The following is a 22726-nucleotide window of genomic DNA, read 5'->3' as shown; positions in this document are numbered from 1 at the left end:
AGAGCCAAGCAGTTGGAAAAGATTATTCGGCATAGGATGTATTGACTAATAGTTACAGTATGTGCATATGGAATTCTATGTCTGGATCAGCAAATAAACAAAAGACAATTGCAAATAAAGTATGAGGCAAGTGAACTAAACTGAATTTAAATATCCTGTGTAGGATATCCATTTTAGTACAAATGGTAGCATATATCATTTATTTACAATTTGGAGTTGCAGTCTTGTCAAACTGAAGCCAAATTACATTTCTTCACAAAGACATGAGGCTACAATGAATGACCTGCCAATTCCAACAGCAATCCAATTAAAAGGAGGTTAACTGGGGCCCTCCTTCGCTGTTTTGAGTCTCCATATCACTCTCCCAGAATGGAACATACCAGTGTCAGCCTGAAGCATTTCTTCAGCTCCTTCACTGTCCAAGCAGTCCACAAAACCAGACATCAAAGTTTCACTGACAGTCTACAGAAAGGACAAGAGTGAATAACTGTTAGTAGGACACAATCCTCTTCTTCAGCATGAATGTATGAATATGATCAATGGTTCATATGAATAAATACCCAAGATACAACTTTTATCCTTCTGTTACGAACACTTTCACTGACACATGAAATCTTACAGCTGGCAAAAGAGTAACTGTTGGAGACTGAAATAACAAGAAAATGCTGCTAATACTCAGCAGGTGAAGGAAATTCAAAGGTGAAAGAAACCAAGTTGACATTTCAGGGTAGTCATTTTTCATAGTTTGCATCAGCCAGAGGGAAGTATTGCCAACATTTTCTGCTTTCATTCAATTTCTGAAACATGGGGAAAGCTGCTGCACACAGGTTTGGAATTCATACATTTTGGTTTCACCAGTTGAGAGATGATTTTCATATGGACTTTGGAAAACCAGCATGAAGGAATCCCCAGGAGAAAGTGAGGACTGCAGATTCTGGAGATCAGAGTCAAAAGGTGTGGTGCTAGAAAAGCACAGCAGGTCAGGCAGCATCCAAGAAGCAGGAGAGCCAACGTTTTGGGCATAAGCAAATTAACACGGACATTTACTATAAACCGACCGACTCCCACAGCTACCTAGACTACACCTCCTCCCACCCTGCCCCCTGTAAAAATGCCATCCCATATTCCCAATTCCTTCGTCTCTGCCGCATCTGCTCCCAGGAGGACCAGTTCTAATACGTACAACCCAGATGGCCTCCTTCTTCAAAGACCGCAATTTCCCCCCAGACGTGGTCAATGATGCTCTCCACCGCATCTCTTCCACTTCCCGCTCCTCTACCCTTGAGCCCTGCCCCTCCAATCGCCACCAGGACAGAACCCTACTGATCCTCACCTACCACCCCACCAACCTCCATATACATCGTATCATCCGTCGTCATTTCCGCCATCACCAAATGGACCCCACCACCAGGGATATATTTCCCTCCCCTCCCCTATCAGCATGCTGAAAAGACCACTGCTTCCGCAACTCCCTCGTCAGGTCCACACCCCCACCAACCCAACCTCCACTTCCGGCACCTTCTCTTGCAACTGCAAGTAGTGCAAAACTTGCGCCCACACCTCCCCCCTTACTTCCCTCCAAGGTCCCAAGGGATCCTTCTATATCCACCACAAATTCACCTGCACCTCCACACACATCATTTACTGCATCCGCTATATTGGGGAGACAGGCCACCTACTTGTGGAACGTTTCAGAGATCACCTCTGGGAACCCGGACCAACCAACCCATGGCTCAACACTTCAACTCCCCCTCCCACTCCCACTCCACCAAGGACATGCAGGTCCTTGGACTCCTCCATTGCCAGACCATAGCAACACGATGGCTGGAGGAAGAACGCCTCATCTTCCGCCTGGGAACCCTCCAACCACAAGGGATGAACTCAGATTTCCCCAGTTTCCTCATTTCCCCTCCCCCCATCTTTCTCAGTCCCGACCCTCAAACTCAGCACCACCTTCCTAATCTGCAATCTTCTTCCTGACCTCTCCGCCTCCGCCCCTACCCCGGCCTATCACCCTCACCTTAACCTCCTTCCACCTATCGCATTTCCAACGCCCTCCCCAAAGTCCCTCCTCCCTACCATTTATCTTAGCCTGCTTGGCACACTTTCCTCATTCCTGAAGAAGGGCTCATGCCCGAAACGTCGATTCTCCTGTTCCTTGGATGCTGCCTGACCTGCTGCACTTTTCCAGCAACACATTTTCAGCTCTGATCTCCAGCATCTGCAGTCCTCACTTTCTCCCATAAGCAAATTGTCACAACATTCCTTGCCAGTCTTCAAGCCGTTGAGGGCTGTCAGATTTTTCATGGGAGCTCCACACAAATCAGTAACCATTCTTCCTAATTTCATGTTTGTGGTTAACCAGGAGATACACCTGTTGTGACCTGCTGTTAGTTTCCAGGGTGTGGAATATGTTCCAGTAGACACAATAGGATTTCAGGATTATGTGGGTTTTGGTGTTCTGGGTCAATGGAAGTGCTTTAATGGCCGTCAATACATGATGTTCTTTGTGGAAGATGTTTTCCTCCCGACCGTTAAGATTTTCAATGCCTGTGAGCACAGGAAGCCACTTAAGCAGTGTTGGACAGTGTTCCTGAGATAATCTTGTGGTTTCCCAAAGCTGGATGTCTATCACGTTTATGTGGTGGCTTCTGGGCCAAGTTGAGCAGCAGTGCAATGCAGTCAGCCAGACAAGGGTGTATGAAACAGCCAATAGTGTGTCAGCTCTGCTGCCCAGCTGGTAACCACCACACTCTCGTCTTGACCTGTTTAAAACGATGCCTATGTATGTGGCATTGGGGCATAGGTAAGTGGCGTGATCTGCACTAGACTGGACATGAAATTTGTCTCCTTGGCCTTTGCTTCATTCAGGTGGAGGTTGAAGTTTCCATTTTCTGGAGATGATTTCCAGAGAAATTGCATCATCCACAGGAGTTTTCTCGATGCTCTGAAATCCGAGCAAGTCGTCGGCATGAGGTGTGACTCTGTTGAAGAGAAGTCTCTGGTACATATAGTCAAGGACTGGTTCCTGTGGGATTGGGTTATGTGGGTTGAGAAGTCGGTCAGCTGCTGGTTTTGTGTAGGAAGGTTCACACGTTTGGGAATCATGGAGTTAATTAGTTGTCGGGGTTTCATCCAGCAAAGTTTGAAGAGTTCAGCAGCATGCCTGTGCATCACACTATCACGGGTAAAGAATAAGTCAACACATGCAATACCTGCCCTCTGGAAACTAGCCTCAAAATATTAGGATAAGATCCTGAGGGGACATGTTTGGGTGGATACTGAAAGGATGTTTCCTCGTGTGGGAGAATCGAGAACTAGGGGCCAACTCACTTCATTGTTCATATTTTTGTAGGTCTACAGCACTTGTGGTCATGATGAAAATCTGCCTCTCGTGTGCACAGTTCATCAGTTCCAAGGTAAGACACAGTCAGTTAGGTGGGAGGCTTTCTGGGGCTCCTTATCACACCTGAGGTGACGCCACCTTACAAATAAGCCACGCCCTGAAAGCTTGTGATTTCAATTAAACCTATAGTACTAATAACCTGATGTCCTGTGACTTCTGACTTTGTTCACCCCAGTCCAACACCAGCACTTCCACATGATGGCTTTAGATTATTGACTGCATGGAATGGGACAATAGCTATTGAGTTAACATATGGTTTGCCTGACTTAGCAAAAGCCATTATTTCGGATCGACACCACACACTGGGAACGTTGTCTGCGCTGTGGATGTTGAGAAACCACTTTGCTTGCCACTTACCCAAAGTTCTTCAGGGATTCTGTGCAAGTTGCGTTGACCTGACATCCATCAGGGCACTGTCCAAGGCTCGTCAGGGACTTGAGAAGTCCCTGGGGCAACCTTGACAGACTTCATTAGTACTGCTTTAGCAATTAGTTATCTTCCCTTTTGTTTGGTATCGGAGTTGATTTAATGCTGTTAAGTGATGGAATTAGTGCGGGTGCTGGGCTGCTAATGTGGTCGATGCTCTGCTGCTCCCAAGCAGCCTCAGGGTTTCTGCTCTTTTCAGTTCAATTGCCTGAAGTCAATTTTCTCCACTGTCTACCACAATCCTCCAGGGCATCCTTCTTGCAGAGAATCAAGACAGTCGTCGCCACATCAGGATATTCATTTTCCCTGTAATATTCCAGGAATTATCCACTTAGCAGGGTCTAGCATTGTAAGATTTTTTTCTGAAACTCCAGGGAACAAATTTGGTAGTTACAATTTTGGGAAATTGAGTGAAATGGTTGCAGTTTTTGGGGAGCTGCAGCAAGTGGTTGCCAAGTATCTTCTGTTGGTATGCCAGCCGCTCCCACCCCACCAAACTGCAATATGGTTTTGACCTTGTGATTATGGATGTAGATCGAAACGAATGCAGGAGAGTGTGTAATGTTGAGAATGGGGGAAATATAGGCAGCAGTCATCAAGGGCATATCTGCAATCATGAGTGATGAAGCAATAAGATTCTTCCTCCAACTGGCAGAAGCGGTCTGAAACTATCATGTGCTCTCTCATGAAGTTAGTTTCCCAAGCAGAAAACCTGCAAATTAATGCCATCAAGAGGGCACGTAAATGCCAGCCACACAGCTCTTGGTCGAAGAGGTTAAAACTGACGAGAACTTTGGATGAGGACAAGTTTATATTGAATGGAAGATCGGACAGTACTGGGGAAGCACCATATTGGTAAAGATGCAGTGTAAAACTCTCCGCAATTTCTAATAAAACACACTTAATTCAGGCACAGTACTTGTTACGTACAACATGAGGGATTAGGTACAAAGTAAAGGTTTCCCTGCAGTGCTTTAAGTAACCCAGTTTTAAAACTGTGCCAACTACCACATTACTGTAATATTCTTCCAAACAAGCCATCTTATATTTTCACTGAAATGAAACTGATAATTTAAGGAAACCACTGCATCATATAGATGGTTTTACTGTAATTTACCCAATTGTAACTGAACTGATGGAAGTAAGCAGGCAGCAAGAACAATTATCTCGTCGGCCTCAATTATTTTAAGCCCAAGTACAAAAGGCGAAGTACTCATTGTACTCTGCAGTTTTAGCATGAATTCACAATTTACCACAGACACAGCTATCAGACTGTGGCAATACACATGCAGGGACAATGTGTGAAACTCATGGGGAGTCTCCAGCTGTACATGGCTTGGGCTTTTAAAAAGATTGTCACAAGGTTGTACAGCTCACCTGATCTTGAGTGAAGTCTCCGACGAGCTTCACCTGGATGTTTGGATAGCGCGAGATGTAGCAAAGAATCTTGGCACTTTCAAATGCCAGGTCAGGGTTGGTGTTTCCATGGCTCAAATATCTGTGGAACAGGAGGAGTAAGTATGAGAGATCGAAGAATCCTTAATGCAACATTAAAAAAAAACCAAAAGGTTTGAAATTCACTCACCAATCACATCAACATTCTGAAATGAATCACCAATTTCTAAACATAGTGCCACAATGGTTCTAGCTTCAACTTGAGTGCTCCACTATGCTGACTAACACTTGCAACCTCTGTAGCCTCAAAAACACTCCCAAATACTGATGCACAGAAACATGAGACATTTCTGCTCTGAAGACAAACATCAGGCTCAGAACAGAGCTTGTTGAATTGCTTGCAAACTGTGATGCCAGAAATTTGTTGGGAATGGCAACTGTGTAGAAGGGCAAGGGTTTTTTTTAAAAGCAATTGAAAGCAAGGGATTTCAGCAAAATAGTAAGAGGGAGGTCAAAGGGAACAGAATTGAACAGAAATAATTAACATACAATAGTCACGTAGGAGGTTTTAAAAACATATACACACATTTCTTTATTCATTCTACATCCCATGGAGTGAATGCAGGCTTAAGGCCGAAATCTGTGATGGTGCGGGCCTCAGAAGGTGACCAAGATGGATCATCTACTCAGCATGTCTGACTGATTATGGAATAAAAATGCTTCAACCTTGACTTTTGAATTGAAATGATGGTTGCTGCTGCAAGCATGGAGAATTGGGATCTGTGGACCTACAGCCTCCAGTTGGTTGTTTAATTCATGACAGGTGGCGGCAAGACTGAAGAGTTTTGAAAGAACTATCACATGCTACATCTATTTTTTTGTAGATACAATCCTGCGATGTAAGCTACTAGGGTGAAGACATTACTGGTTGTGTTTGAATACAATTCCGTGATGATGGCTTAGAGTACTTGTTTGTTTAAATACATCTAATTCAGCACAACAGGATGTATACAGTGTAGACAGGTCTTTTATTCCAGAAGGACTATTTGTGGTCACTCTTACTAATACAGCTATGTGCAAATGCACCTGCGACATTGCTAATAATAAGAATCCAATACATTTTCCTTCACAGTGGCCTGCCACCTTCAGGTTCTGTTCAGAAGTAGCATCCTGCAGGACTCCACCAGCTCACTCAGCAGTTGTGTGACTGACAACCTCCTGATGGACATCCCCAACACAGCATATTCTGTGCCCTTGCTTACACACCGTGCTTTCTCCATGTGATGTTCAGCATGGAAGGATTTGGTGTCTAGGTTGATGAACACCAGTATATGGTAACGAGCAGATTTCCTTCCCCATCTTCTGGTGTCCAATGTTCTCATGCAGGATTTGTCACGGGACTTATTGCATAAAGGGAAGAAAGGAGTGGTTGGAGCTCAAACGAAACAGACCATGAACGAACAGGTGGAAAGATGGAGCACGCTGCAGTGTGGGCTTTCTGATGCCCTGTGGAAGGTTGAGGAGAAAGAGAAGGAAGACGCAAGGATTCGTGAGACCATCGCATCTTGGAAGGAAACATTTGAGGTGGCTCAGCAAAAGTAAGTTCAGAGAGATGCATGCTTAAAGAAAGAGCAAGAAAAAGCTGAAGCTGAGCTGTTGGGAGAAAAAGGCCAAGAGCAATGAGTGAGAGATGAGGATGAACCAGTTGAATAATGAGGAAGAGAAGAAGGCAGGAGCACTGTAATTTGTTGGATATCAAAAGAAATGCAGAATATGAATGAACAGAACAAGGATGTAAATTGATGATACAAATAAGAAGCACAGAAATACAGAAGGTTGTGATGCAGACTGAAAAAATAAATTAAGGGGGCAAAAGTGGCATGAGAACAGACTAGCAGCAAATCTGAACACAAATCCAAGAGCTCCTGTCAGCGTGTAAAAAGCAAAACAGTAGTAAATGGAGGACAGTCATAGAGCTGTACAGCACAGAAACAGACCCTCCGGTCCAACTCGGCCACGCCGACCAGATATCCCAACCCAATCCAGTCCTGCCAGCACTTGGCCCATATCCCTCCAAACCCTTCCTATTCACATACCCATCCAAATACCTTTTAAATGATGCAATTGTACCAGCCTCCACCACTTCCTCTGGCAGCTCATTCCATACACATACAACCCTCTGCATGAAAACATTACCCCTCAGGTCTCTTTTATATCTTTCCCCTCTCACCCTAAACCTCTGCCCTCTAGTTCTGGACTCCCCTACCCCAGGGAAAAGATTTGTCTATTTATCCTATCAATGCCAGTCATGACTTTATAAACCTCTATAAGGTCACTCCTCAGCCTCCAATGCTCCAGAGAAAACAGCCCCAGCCTATTCAACCTCTCCCTGTAGCTCAAATCCTCCAAACCTGGCAACATCCTTGTAAATCGTTTCTTAACCCTTTCAAGTTTCACAACATGCTTCCAATAGGAAGGAGACCAGAATTGGGGAGTCAACCAGAAACCAAATTGGGATTTACAGAGGCAGGCAGACATACTAAAGGATTGCTTCGTACTTGCCTTTACAAGAGGAGACACTCTCAAAGTCAAAGTCAAAGTGAAAGATTAAATAGCTGAGACACTAAAAATTGTTGAACAGGGTGAAATGAAAAGTTGGGTCAACTTACGTTGTTAAAACACCAGAACCTTATCAGGTATATCTGTGAAAACTGAGGGGACAGAGGGTAGAAATTACAGAGGCACGAGCCACAATCTTTTAATTGTCATCAGAGTCATAAAGATATACATCATGGAAACAGACCCTTTGATCCAACTCATCCATGCTAACCAAATATCCTAAATTAATCTAGTCCCATTTGATAGTATTTGGCCCATATCCCTCTAAATTCTTTCATGTTTTCTTTCTTTGTTTCTATTCCATGCAGATGCCTTTTTGGTATCCAGACTGATAATTGTACAAATCTCCACCATTTCCCCTAGCAGCTCATTCCATACATGCACTTCTTGAAGAAGTTGCCCCTTAGGTCCCTTTTATATTTTTCCCCTCTCACCCTAAATCTAAGCCCTCTACTTCTGGACTCCTCCACCCCAAGGAAAAGACCTTGTCTTTATACCTTATCCATGCCCCTCATGAGCCCCAGCCTATTCAGTATCTCCCTATAGCTCAAACCCTCCAACCCTGGCAACATCCTTGTTTATCTTTTCTGAACACTTTCAAGTTTCACAACATCCTTCCTATCGGACGGAGACCAGAAGTACACACAATATTCCAAAAATGACTGAACCAATGTCCTCTACAGCTGTAACATGTCCTCCCAACTCTTATACTCAATTAGTTAGCTCAGTATGCTGGATACTGGTTTGCTAATGCAGAGTACTGCCACTGGTGTGGGTTCAAATCTCTGCTGTATTTAGCGTGAAGAATTCTCAGTCCCAACCTCTTCCATCGCTGGAGACATGGTGACTGGAAGTTAGCTAACGTGGTACCAACTATTTAAGAAAAGGTGGTAAGGAATAGCCAGGGAACCATGACATCAGGGGTGGGAAAGTTGTTGAAGGGAATCCAGAGGAGCAGGATTTACATGTATCTGGAAAGGCAAAGACTGAGAATGGATAGTCAGCATGGCTTTGTGCGTGAGCAATAGTGTCTCACCAACTTGATTGAGTTTTTTGAAGAACAGAGAGGATTGATGAAGGCAGAGCAGTTGATGTGACCGATGTGGGCTTTAGTAAGGCATTTGATAAGGTTCCTCATAGTAGACTGGTTAGCAAAGTTAGATGAGATGGAATACAGGGAGAAATAGCCATTTGATTACAGAACTGACTTTTCAGATTGGAGGCCTGTGATCAGTGGTGTGCAACAAGGATTGGTACTGGATCCACACCAAAATTGGAGGTGTGATGGACAGTAAAGGTACCTCAGAGTACAAAGGGATCTTGATCCGTTCGGCTGAGGAGTGGCAGATGGAGTTTTGTTTAGATAAAATGTGAGGTGCTGCATTTTGGAAAGGCAAATCAGGGCAAAACTTGTACACTTAATGGTAAGGTCCTGGGAAGTGTTACTGAACAAAGAGACCTTGGCATTCAGGTTCCTTCAAAGTAGTGTCACAAGTGAAGGAGGATTTTAGTGTCCTTGCCTTTATTGGTCACTGCATTGAGTATCGGTGTTGGGAGGTCATTTTGAGGCTGCACAGGACATTGATTAGGCCACTTTTGGATACTGTGTGCAATTCTGGTCTCCCCCCAATAAGAAGGCTGTTGTAAAGCTTGAAAGAGTTTGGAAAAGATTTATAAGGACATTGTCAGGTTAAGAGGGTTTGAGCTACAGGGAGGGGCTGAATAAGTTGCGACTTATTTCTGGAGTGTAGGAGGCTGAGAGGTGAGCTTACAGAAGTTTATAAAATCATGAGGGGCACAAATAGGGTGAATAGCTAAAGCTTTTCCCCAGGGTAGCTGAGTTTAAAACTAGAGGGCATAGTTTTAAGGTAAGAGTGGAAAGATTTAAAAGGGAACCCAAGATGCCACTCTTTTACTCTGAGGGTGATACATGTATGGAATGAGTTGCCAGAGGAAGTGATCAAGGCTCATTTAATTATATTTAAAAGCCATTTGGATGGATACAAAGTTCGGAAGGGTTCGGAGGGATATGGGCCAAATGCTGGCAAAGGGGACTAGATTAATTGAGGATATCTGTTGACATGGACAAGTTAGGCTAGAGGGCCTATTTCCATGCTGTATAACTGTATGACCATCAGGTTAATGTCTCTCTCTCTCACACGAGATAATAGCCCTGTGTTCTGATAAAACTATAGCAACTTTACCCTTTATATTTCAGAATAATTCATTGAATTAAATTCCATCAAAACCATGTCCCAGAACACTGGCCATTGGATTACTAGCCCAGTGACAATAGCACTACATCACTGTTCCTCCCATTGTCACACATGACCCCTTGATGTCTCAGACTGCGTACTTCCCATTTAGACAGAATTTCTTTTGAATATTTCGGAGTGCAGCTTTGGTCTCTATATGATTAAGTTATAATTCTGTTTTTAGGGATGATCTGGTCTTTTGATCAAGATTGTAGTTGAACGTGTAGTAACAACTCCCTGCACATCCCACTTTCTGAGAATGGGAAGTATCTGAGGGATGAGAATCCACTTTGACCGACAGCACAGATTACATTCAACATAATGAGGTTGTCCTGGTCACAGCCACCTCCTGTCAGAGTACCACAGGCGAGGGAACACAACAAGCTACTATATGTCACCACAAGCTCCTACAGATCATTCTGTGCTCATACAGATCATGTTGAGTTCACATAGATCACACTGACTTTCAGTAGATCAATCAAGAGCCTGTAGGTCACATCGAGATCCCATTGATCACACCTTAGTCACCAAGATAACGTTGATCACACAAGTTCCTATAGATCATACCATAGTCCTGCAATGCACACTGAGCTCTTCTCGATCACACAGAGGTCATGTAGGTCACTGAGATTCTGTAGATCACACTAGGATCCCACACATCAAACTGAGATCCTGTGTTCACACTGCAGTACTGAGATCATATCAAGATCCTGTAGAGCATACCAAGGTACCACAGATCAGAGATCTTGTCGATCACACAGAATTGCACTAGATGCATACAGTGATGCATCTTCCACTCCTCCTCCTTAACAAATCTCCTGGGATTAAGGACATTTATCTTTCTTGATGCGAAGGTGCCAGTGTTGGACTAGGGTGGACAAAATCAGAAGTCACATGACACAAGGTTAGAGTCCAACAGGTTTATTTGAAATCACAAGCTTGCAGGGCAATTTCAACCTTGTCTACTTTCCAGTGAGGAGTAATGTGTCCTGAGCTAACTGAACAGCCCAAACCTGGATCCACACAACCTGCAGGAGGAGGAGAGTGGTGTTTGAAGGGGAGAAGGCAGGGTAGATGCTCAGGATTTTGCTCTTTCCGCTGTTTTCATCTGTTCTCCACATGGGCCTGTCACAGACACTCGAAACAGTTGGATATTCTCAGGCACAAGATTCCTGTGAGTGTGTGGGGATTGTGCATTTCCTCAAGGAGGATTTGAAGATGTTTGTGTCTGTTGTCCTCGTAAACACTTATCACGATGGAGCTCCAAATGGTGAGCTTGGTGTCAAATTCATGTGTCAGACATTTGGACAGAGTGGCTCAGGTAAGGCATTGCTTAACTGATCAGTGCCTCAAATGGCAGAGTGTTCGCCTGAGAAAGGACCCTGGTACTGGAGCATCTGTCCTGAGAGGGCACCCTGATACTGGAGTGTCTATCATGACAGGGGACCCTGACCCTGGAGCGTCTACCCTGAGAGGGGACCCTGATAGTGGAGCATCTATCCCGAGAGGGGACCCTGACACTGGAGCATCTATCCTGAGAGAGGAACCTGACACTGGTCCATCTTTCCTGCCAGCGTGTTTGCAAAATTTTGAGAAGTACCACTGGTGATGTTTAAGGGGTTAGAGGTGTTTTCTGTCCATTGTCCATACTTTTAACAAGTATAGTGGATAGGTAGGAATGGGCTGTGATGTAAATACTATACGTAATCCAGAAATATACAAAATATCAGATAGAGGTCTATTCTGCAGGAGCGATGCAGCTCTGTTATATATACACACAAATATAGGTGAAATTGAAAGCAGTAATGCCAGTTAACAAAGCAATTATAGTGTACTGGGATTTATTTTGAGAGGTTTATACTTAAAAGCAAATGAAGTTATGTTCAATTTGAAGGAACATGTTCAGGCTACCCTCTACTTTCATTCATTAAATGGGATTCAGACATCAGTTGCAAGGCCAGCATTTATTGCCCATCCCTATACAACTGAGTGGCTTGCTAATTCATTCCAGAAGGCAGTTAGGAGTCAACCTCATTGACGTGGGTCAGAGTCAAGTGTCAGTCAGACCAAGTCAGGTTTCTTTCCTCAAAAGGACATTCGCAAACCAGATGAGTTTTCTGCAGTAATTGCTAATTACATTCACACCATTACTCAGACTAGCTTCTTACCGCAGATTTATTTACCTAACTGAACCCACCCTCTCCAAAGCCAGCACATCCTTCCCACCGTAGGGGAATGGAACTGTGTACAATATTCCAAATTGGCCTGACCAAAGTTTTATCCAGCTACAACATGACTTGCCAACTGTTATATTCAATGCCTTGACCGATGAAGGCAAGAATGATGTATATCTTCTTTAGCACCTTATCCACTTGTGTTAGCATTTTCAGGAGGCAATGGACTTGGACTCCAGAAGTTGTCTGCATATCAATACTCATAAGAGTCTGACCATTTACAATATACTTTCCTCTTGCATTTGACCTCCTCCGGTTTCATTTTAAAAACTGTTTTGAAAATTAATTTTCCAATCAAAATGGGTAAGTTTACATTTCCCAGCATTGTATTCATCGATCTCTCCGTGCAACCTCTTCACTGCTGGCCTTCCCATCACACTTTAGTTCAGCAGAAAATTTGGATACTTGACCGTTGCTCCCCCATTTTAAATCTTGAACATTGAGTGTAAAAATCTGAGTCCCAAATGCTATAATGTACCATGTTTAACTTACTAATTCTCGATTGCAGTGACACACTATGCATCAGAATGAGATCCTGGAATAAAGACTTGCATTTTGTCTTCATAAGCTCAGAATGTTACTGTTTTTACCTAATTCAGAATGTTACAGTCAATGCAGCAATTTTGGAATGCAGGTCCTCATCATATATTAAAATACATAACATTAACGAAACAAGATATATCAGAGTGAATGATATAGGGACATTGCCAGAAGATTGGAACTGTATATTACATCCTTATTCAAAAAAAAAAAGTCAGGCCAAGCTCAGCCACTACAGGCCAGTCAGGTTAACCCCAGTGCTGGGAAAACTACAAGAATGATTATCTGCAACAAAATAAATAATTATCGGGACAAATAAGAATTATTTAAAACAGGTCAATGTCAGTTAGTTGAGGGCAAATAGTATTTAATCAACATTAATCTCATCAAAAAATGCAGTTAAGTGCTGAAGGCAATGCAGGCAAATGAAGAAATTCAATAGAAGTATCACATAGCAGTCTATGCAGTAAAGTTAAAGGCCGTGGAGAAGAGACAATGTCAGCATTAATACAAAGGTAACTGGATGGTACAAAGCAAAAGAACAGACGTTAACTTTTTTTCTTACAATCTTGAGGAAGGTATTGGTGGATTCTTCAAGGGAATGACACAAGGACCACAACTTTTGCTGTTCTATGTACATTGACCAGTGGACAATTACTGTCAAATTTTATTAAAGCTGCAACTTTTGTATGGCAACAGTGAAGAGAATGACAGACTTCAACAGGACATAGGTAAAAACAATGACTGCAGATGCTGGAAACCAGATTCTGGATTAGTGTTGCTGGAAGAGTACCTCCTGATGAAAGGCTTTTGCCCAAAACGTCGATTTCGCTGCTTCTTGGATGCTGCTTCAACAGGACATAGACAAACAAAGCAAAGCCACAGAGAAGTGGGCAGAAAGTGCAAACTCCACATAGACAGACAGTCACCCAAGGGTAGAATTGAACCCGGCTCCATGGTGATGTGAGGCAGCAGTGCTAACCACTGAACCACCATGCTGCGAAGGTTTGGTGACAACTGGACTGGATACATTGAATGGAGGGATTTCAGTTGGAAAGGCAAGAGTCAAGAAGTTGGACTTTTGCCGTTTAAAGCAGAGAAAACTGAAAGGAGATTTGACAGAGGTATTCAAAACAACAGGGCACTGGACAGCAGATAGGGAGACACCGTACCCCAGTGGCATAAGGATCAAAACCAAAAGTACACACATTTAAAGTGAATGGCAAAAGAAACAAAAGCAACAGAAAGCAATTCAGATCTCCAATGTTCTGCTTGAGTGCGACAGATTCAATAGTGACTTTCAAAATGGAATTGAAAAATTTATCTGGAGAGAATGCATTTGCAGGGGTACAGGGGAGAATTAAAAATGGTGGAATGAGACTGAAGTTGCTTCTGCAGTAGGTTGGCAAATGCACATCAGGCCAAATGGCCTCTTTCTGTGCCAAAAGAAGAATAAGGACAAGCATTGAACTAAAATGGACAATGTTAAAAGGATACATGAACAGAGAGATCTGGGAACGCATGTGAAGTTGGAAGACTTAAGAAGGCTGTTTAAAAGGACAAAAAAAGTTTGCACAAAAAGTGACACATTTCCAAATCAATCTCAGAATTATTCCACTCTATCCTGTCTGCATTGGCTTTCCAAATGATCACGATTGAGTGTTGTTCTCCTGCCTTTTTCCCATTCCTTCCATTGAACTTGTCTCTATCACACTGCCCAGCAGTGCGTTCAGCAGCTTAAAACAAAAGATTCCCTGATAATACGCAAGGCTGATTACTCAAAAGATTTACTCCGGAGTATGAGCCAACATTTACCTTGCAAAATAACCTACATATGTGGGGTGAGAGAAAGTATCCTATAGTGAATACCCTGTACTTGAATTTATAAATAATCTTGTCAAACTGCAATGTCTCAGAAACACTTCACAATATTAGTTAGCTGTGAAGTGCTTGACAAAGTAATATTGTGAAGTGTTTGATTTTGACATGAGCAATTACTTCAAAATAATTAATGCTGCAAAACATACTTTTAAAAGTAAAAAAATACACTTAGCAGGTCAAGCAGTGCCTAAAAACACTTTGAATCAATTTAAGTTCATAACCAGGAATTCGCATTGCGCAAACACTTGCACGCAGTTATATAATTGGTATCGCTGCAGTGAGAAGCCAGATTTTAACTGAGTTTTCATATTATTAAAAGTACATATAGAAATTTATGATACCAAAATCAGAGGCATGGTAACTTACCGAGCAATATTGACTACATGGTCAGCCTTTTTGGTGCGTGGGTTGATGCCCTGAAGCAACTGTTCAAGGGGTGTGGCTATGACAGAGGAATGGCTTTCTCTCAGCCAATCCATGAACTGGTTCTCCTTCTGAAGGGCCAGCTCCAAAAGGCCCAGTGAATATTCCACTGCTTTCTCCAAGTGCTTTTTACCTGAGGCATCAGCAGAATATGGTCTGTAATTAATAACATTCCACAGTACAGGTGCTTTGAGAATTAAACTCCTTATACATTGTGTCAGAGATGTACAGCATGGAACCTTTGGTCCAACTCGTCCATTCCAACCAGATCTCCTTACCTAATCTAGTCCTATTTGCCAGCACTTGGCCAAATCCCTCCGAATCCTTCCTGTTCGTCTACTCATCCAGGCGCCTTTTAAATGCTGTCATCGTACCAAACTCCACTACTTCCTCTGGCAGCTCATTCCATACATGCACCATCCTCTGCATCTTTCCCCTCTCACCCTAAACCTATGCCCTCTCGCTCTGGACACCTCCAACTTCAGGAAAAGATTTTGTCTATTTATCCTATCCATGCTACTCATGATTTTATAAACCTCTAGGAGGACATCCCTCAGCCTCCCATGCTCCAGGGAAAACAGCCCCAGCCGATTCAGCCTCTCCCTATATCCCCAACCCTAACAACAACCTTGCAAATCTTGTCTGAACCCTTTCAAGTTTCACAACATCTTTCCACTAGGAGAGAGACCAAAATTGCACGTAATATTCCTAAAGTGGCCTAACCAAGTTCTGTACAGCTGCAACATGACCTCCCAACTCCTGTACTTAGTGCACTGACCAATGCCTTTTTCACTATCCTATCTTCCTGCAGCTCCACTTTCAAAGAACTATGAACCTGCACTCCAAGGTATCTTTGTTCAGCAACACTTCCCAAGGCCTTACCGTTAAGTGCATAAGTCCTGCTCCGATTTGCCTTTCCAAAATGCAGCATGTCACATTTATCTAAATTAAACTCCATCTGCCACTCCTCACCCCATTGGCCCATCTGATCAAGATCCTGTTGTACTGAGGTAACCTTCTTTGCTGACCACTATACCTCCAATTTTGGTGTCATCTCCAAACTTACTAACCGTACCTCCTCTGTTCACATCCAAATCATTTATGGAAATGACAAAAAGCAGTGGACCCAGTACCTATCCTTGTGGCACTCCACTGGTCACAGGCCTCCAGTCTGAAAGGCAAACCTCCATCATCACTCTCTGGCTTCCAACTGCAAGCCAGTTAAGAGTCCAAATAGCTAACTCTCTCTGTAATTCATGAGATCTAACCTTGCTAACCAGTCTACCACGAGGAAACTTGTCAAACCCCTTAATGAAGTCCACATAGATCACGTCGACCGCTCTGTCCCCATCAATCCTCTTCATTACTCCTTCAAAAAAAAAACTCAGTCAAGTTTGTGAGACATGAGTTCCCATGTACAGAGCCATGCTGACTATCTCTAATCAGTCCTTGCCTTTCCAAACACATGCACATCCTGTCCGTCAGGATCCCATCCACTGAATCCCTAGGTTCTATCATAAACAGAAACTCAGATTGCTAATTTGAATTAATTGCAGATGATTGACATCAATGAAGGAATAGAATAAAACATAAATCAAAGCCAAATCCAAGTGCTCACAATATTTTAAGTCATAAGAACCTAGCAAATCAAAAGTGCAACACGAGTGAGACAGTCCGTATTAAAGAATAGACACAGCAATAGGCCGTGTATAGCTGACAGCCCAGCATGGTGATGCTCACAGTTCATCAGATGTTAGAGAAGAAAATTCTGTTCAATACGAACCATCCTGTAACATCACAAAGCAGAACACTTGTAATTTCTGTATTTATTTCAGGATGATTAAATATGTTAAGTCATCACTGGGCAAATTCAAGTTCAAGTTGCTGATTAATGCCACATCAGCTGTCCACTCATTTGGAAGTGGTCACTGAACTATTAGTATGGAAACAATATTCCAATTGGAATAATAAAAACAAAAGAACTTCTAAAATGATAAAGAAAGTTAACATTTTGACTCTTTGCCTAAGTGACCCTTTATCAGAACTCACAGAGAGGCGGAGGGGGGGGGAGGAATGTGGGCAGAAGAGAGAAAGGGTGAAGGTAAAGGGGGAAAATGTAGAAAGAGGGGGAAAGCGGGGGAGGGGCAAGAGAGTGGGTGGGGAGAAAGACAGAAAAATAGCGAGAGAGAGAGAGAGAGCGAGAGAGAGAGAGAGAGAGAGAGAGAGAGAGAGAGAGAGAGAGAGAGAGAGAGAGAGAGAGAGAGAGCGAGAGAGAGAGAGAGAGAGAGAGAGAGAGCGGAGAGAGAGAGAGAGCGGAGAGAGAGAGAGCGAGAGAGAGAGAGAGCGGAGAGAGAGAGCGCAGAGAGAGAGAGAGCAGGACCGCTTTCCCATGTATCTATACTCTGTCTGAAAATGACACTGACCTTCCAGTTGCCTACCAGTTCTACAACACACTATCTTCTCACGCCAACATATGTCTCAGGCCTGCTGCAACGCTCCTTACCAAGGTGACAGATGGGGGCAGAGCAGTAGATGTTGTTGACATGGACTTGACTAAGACCTTTGAAAAGGTGCTGAATGGTACCCTCGCTAGTAAAGTTAGATCACATAGGATTCTGGGAGAGCTTGTCAATTGGATATAAAATTGGTTTGATGGTGGAGACAGAGGGTGGTGATGGAGGGCTCTTTCTAATTTATATAAGTGATTTGAATGAGAATGTAGGAAATACAGTTAGTGAGTTTGCAGATGATACCAAGATTAGATAGATGATTATCCTCTGTCCACTAAACTAAGATTACAAGGGATCTTGATCAACTGGGTCAATGGGCTGAGGAGTGGCAGATGGAATTTAATTTAGATAAACGGGAACTATTGCATCTTGGAAAGATGAACAAGGACAGGATGTACAGTTAATGGTTGGGCCCCAGATGCTGTTATAGAATAGAGAAACCTAGGGGTTCAGGTACATAATTCTTTTAAATTCACATCACAGGTAGACAAGGTGTTTAAGAAGTCATTTAGCACACTTGCCTTCATTGCTCAGACCAGTGAATGTAGGAGTTGGGACATTGTGTTGTGGTTATACAGGATGTTGGTGAGGCCACTTTTGGAGTATTGTGTACAGTTTTGGTCACCCTTCCACGTGGATCATTAAATTGGAGAGGGTGCAGAAAAGATTTACAAAGGATGGTACCAGGACTGGAGGGTTCAAGGTATAAGGAAAGGCTGGATAAGATGGGAATTACTTCACTGGAGTGTTAAGGGATTATGGGGTGACCTTATAGCGGTTTATAAAATCATGAGGGGACTAAGTAATGTGAATAGCAGAAGCCTTTTCCCCAGGGTAGGTGAGTTCAAAACTAGGGGGCATATTTTTAAGGTGAAAGGAGAAAGATTGAAACAGCAAAGAATATTGATTAAGAGGGGAAAACTGTCTAAAGCAAAGACTATTGGTAGTTGGGGAGATAAATTATCACATCTCAGTGGGCTACCAAACTCATCTGTGTGCATGCACACAAGATATTTCTCTTTGCCTACCAGGAAATGGTGCGTAGGTGTCCAGCAGTTTGACGCCTTCCTCCAAAAGACTCAGACAAAGGCCCAGCATTGGGGAGTCATTCAGCAAATGAAACATTAAGTTGTATCCTGGAGACTTGTATGCAACCACCATCTCTCCTAGGAATCCAAGAAGTAGAGTAATTAATCTTAACATTGCACCATTGTCAGGATTGGATATTGTGTAGCTGTACAGATTACAAGGACCAGATTAACCTCTGAATGGATTTCAAGACACAACTATAATTCAGTTACTACTGTCGGTGTCTTAAATGTGGTCAATTTGGTTCCATCATATTTTGGATCTGGTACGGAATTTCCTTTCATTAAGTTGTTTGCTGGTGATTTCAATAAACACAGATATATGGGGTAAAAGTCTTGTTCTGGCTCCTGGTCCAATGTGAAACAGGATTTGGTAATGCCAACGGGTTGTCGTGGGAATGGCACAACAGTAAGCTGTACCTGACTAAACATTAACTCTTATCAAGCTGCTACACTCACGCAAAGCCACCATAGGCCAAAGAACAAAATGGAAACAATGTCACATCATCTGAGTTTAGACAAAGCTGTTCTTCTGAGGGGAGCTACACTGAACATGTTGATATGAACGCTGATACTGGATATCAGCAAGGTGGTCCACTCTTTTACCTTAATCAGTATAAAACTGACAAAATGGGAGAGGAGGGAGGGTGGATGTCCAAGTCAAACATCACTTCTAGACATTTTAGAAGTAGTTGATGTAGGAAAACAAACAAAAAGTTCTCCTCGTTGGAAGCCTGAACCCACTGAGTGACACCTTTGACTGCAATATCCAGGACCTATCATTTACCTTGAAGCTCCACCATTTGGTCTGTGAAATCTTCTGGTCGGGGTTCATAGTCTCTCAAAAGCTTATGGAAAACTTCAAGCACAACTTCAGCCACCTCCCACTGTGGAATATCACACATACGGAGAATTAAAATTGTACAAAGTCCATGTCTGCTGTGCTGCAATACAGGGTTCAGTAGAAGAACATACATAAAACAAAAAGAATCAATATTGCTTCTAAAAGAACTGAGGCTATTTCTCACTTTTTCTGCAGCTCTTCTATACGCTCTGGTTGGAAAGCGAAGAAACACAGAGTCCCTAAGGAACTGAAGATATGGGTCAAACCCTGGAGGACGAAGTCCTGCTCCAAGGTTAGTGGGGAAAGAACTTTCAACCAGTGTACTTATCAGACAGCAAAATGCTCTGGTGAGAGGATACTCTTCACTGCGAGATTCAATTTCATTCAACTCCACCTGAGGAGAAAAGAAAATGAGAGAATATGATGATCTGAAATTAAACTCAAAAGTTAAAATCATATAACATGATGACAATCACATGCCTCATTAACTGTCCAGAATCTTGGGACAATATCTTGACTTATTTCCACTCCCCATCTCAATTACTTCAAATTATTGTTTTCAGGAGTATTTCCAATTTCCTTTTGAAAATTCCCACCCTTACCAGGTAGTTTACTCCAGATCATAACTCACACTCACTTCATTCTTTTGCCAATTATGAAGCAGAAGCAAAAACTTGCATTTAAGGGGGTGGTATCTTCAGTCACACAAAAACAAATCTCAAGCAGCTACACAAAAGCTAAATCTGACAAAAATGAGATAACGATCTGCAAAAACACATTAGGAACGTTGAGCACAATGGTGATCGAAGTGATTGATTTTAAGGAGACCTTAAATGAGCAGAGCAAAACCAAGAGGGTGCAGAGTACACATTCCAAAGAATAGGGCAAAGATAATTCAAGATATTATTGCGAATGATCGGGACAAGGAAGAAATGATGCATAACAAGCCACTCAAAGGATCATGGTTTTCGGTAAACGCAAAGTTGGAAGAGAATCAATGATACCCCCAATACTTACATGGCTAGTCTGGTTCACTTGAGTTTCTGGTTAATGATACTGATTTTGATGTCATTTTGCTGATGAGTGTTTTTGGGGAGGGCTGATATTCAGTGATGATAATGGTGTTGAATTTCAAGGAGAGATGGTAACATTGTCTTGCGTCAGAAATGCATGTCATTGCCTGGCACTTCAGCAATACCAATGAATGTGAGGATTTATTATTGCACACAATTCCGACTGCAGAGTTTTGAATGACCTGAATTTTACAGCTGGGAAACAGCAGGTTTGATGGGAATAGGATTCACACAGTTCCGAGGTGACAAGGACACAGATGAGAGATTCTATAATTTAGTAATACATTAAAAAAAATTACATCACACTGCCAATCACATCTGCACATCTCTGGTGGTTTAAAGAATAAACAATTTATCTCACTGACAAATTTTAAATACAAACAATAGACTTAGTGTAAGGATCTAACTAGTTTCCACATAATCAACATGACTCAAAATTATCTCGTAAGTCTCAACGTAAAAGCCCCAAACCATTTGAACCTTTTGAACCTCTGTGCCAATTTTAGAATTCGTCCGAAATCATTGTTGCATCATCTATTTTTTCTTCATACACTAATCATCCAAAATGTAGCTACAATTCTTACAAGATATACCACAGCAATCAACATTAAAACCCATAAGTTTTAGTTACGGAAGGGGTCAGCAATAGGTGCATGTAATTTAAATATCACATTCTCGGAAAGCAGTGAATCCCAAATTCCAGGAGACTTCAATTTTCAAAGCAAGGGTGGGAAGGAGTCAGAAACCCGATTACTCCAGTTAAGCACCTTCTAAACTGTTTGTTAATGGGCTGGGAGGGTGAGAACAGAATTTTAAGTCTGGCACTGGGTGAATTTGAAAGTGAGCACAAGGCTGAGCAGCTCAACATGGGGAGAAATAAAAGAGGAAAATCAGGATGTGCCTCTTTTTGCACCAGACTGTGCATATTACTTCTCATTTGATTGTTTGGGTACTTTTATACTTAGCAATGCTTTCGGCTCTCCATGGTACTTTCTTTCTTGGTTAAGGTACCAGAAGGCCATTTCATTGCTGGTGTCCGCTTTTGTTACTTGCACTCTGGAGGCAGCTCTCATGTCCCGGTAATATTTAGTGCCACTAATTTGGCACTAAAATGACCTATGGTCCAATTAGTGCACTTACATATCTAAGTAATATCTGACGAGTGATGCAGTTCCACAGGGGCTAATTTATGAAATCATTTTGGTGTGCTCCCAGCCCCAATTTGAAAACTAAGCCCCATATATCTTCCAAGAACATTAAGATCAGGCATCAAAACAATTTAATACAATGCTCAAACACCTATAAGAAACAACATAATGTGCACTTTGTAATGGGACGTAATGGCACCTACTGATCAATTCCAATCACTATGATGAGAATTGAAGTACAAGTGCAGTAATTGATCCACACAAACTGAAGTCTATACAGGAGTCACAGATCACTGCCTAATTTAGTGGTGGATATGCTGGTCAGCCTGTGACATGGGTCAAAAAGTGTAGCGCTAGAAAAGCACAGCAGGTCAGGCAGCATCCGATTAGCAGGAGAGCCCTGTGACATGGAGTCCCCTGCATCTGCACAAGCAACTGGCTGAAAGATTTTAATTATGTGCGCTGTGACCAGGAGAGGAAAAAAAACTAGCCCAATAGCATCTGAATCAGGGATAGTTGTAGGCCACTCAGCCCTTCCAACCTGCTCTGCCTCTCACAGATGCTTTGATTATCTGCTTGCTCATCAAAAATCTACCTCTGTTCAAAAAAAATACTCCATTTCCACTGCCTTTTTAGAGATAGAGGCGAAGGAAAAAAAAACTATCTTGCTTTAAATGGGTAACCCTATAAGACAATGGCTCCTCATACTAGATTCTCCTACAAGAGAAAACATTCTTCCAAAATCCTTCCTCTCAAGTCACCCCAGGATCTTATAAGATTCAACCTGAGAAACTACTTTTTCATTCGTCTTTGTTATATAATGGATTACTTACCTCAATTCCAGCGTCTTGTCGCTGACTTGGACTTCTAACTGTCTGCAACAT

General features: G+C 42.6%; 1 protein-coding gene across 3 annotated transcripts in view; it reads right to left on the bottom strand.

Moving 5' to 3' along the window:
- nup205 (nucleoporin 205) overlaps positions 1 to 22726 on the bottom strand; it is a 108128-nt gene that overhangs the window by 48165 nt on the left and 37237 nt on the right. For all 3 annotated transcript variants that reach the window (XM_072552470.1, XM_072552469.1, XM_072552468.1), the window contains exons 14-20: positions 22676 to 22726; positions 19806 to 20015; positions 19565 to 19664; positions 18718 to 18855; positions 15123 to 15312; positions 5210 to 5330; positions 381 to 462 (exon numbers count right to left, since the gene is read on the bottom strand). In XM_072552470.1, coding sequence (XP_072408571.1) covers positions 381 to 462; positions 5210 to 5330; positions 15123 to 15312; positions 18718 to 18855; positions 19565 to 19664; positions 19806 to 20015; positions 22676 to 22726 — 892 coding nt within the window. The remainder of the gene's footprint in view (positions 1 to 380; positions 463 to 5209; positions 5331 to 15122; positions 15313 to 18717; positions 18856 to 19564; positions 19665 to 19805; positions 20016 to 22675) is intronic.

This window comes from Chiloscyllium punctatum, chromosome 32 (genome assembly GCF_047496795.1).
Source record: "Chiloscyllium punctatum isolate Juve2018m chromosome 32, sChiPun1.3, whole genome shotgun sequence".
In the NCBI taxonomy this organism is placed as follows: domain Eukaryota; kingdom Metazoa; phylum Chordata; class Chondrichthyes; order Orectolobiformes; family Hemiscylliidae; genus Chiloscyllium; species Chiloscyllium punctatum.
The sequence above is the reverse complement of the archived record's forward strand: the minus strand, read 5'-3'. Positions and strand labels throughout refer to the sequence as shown.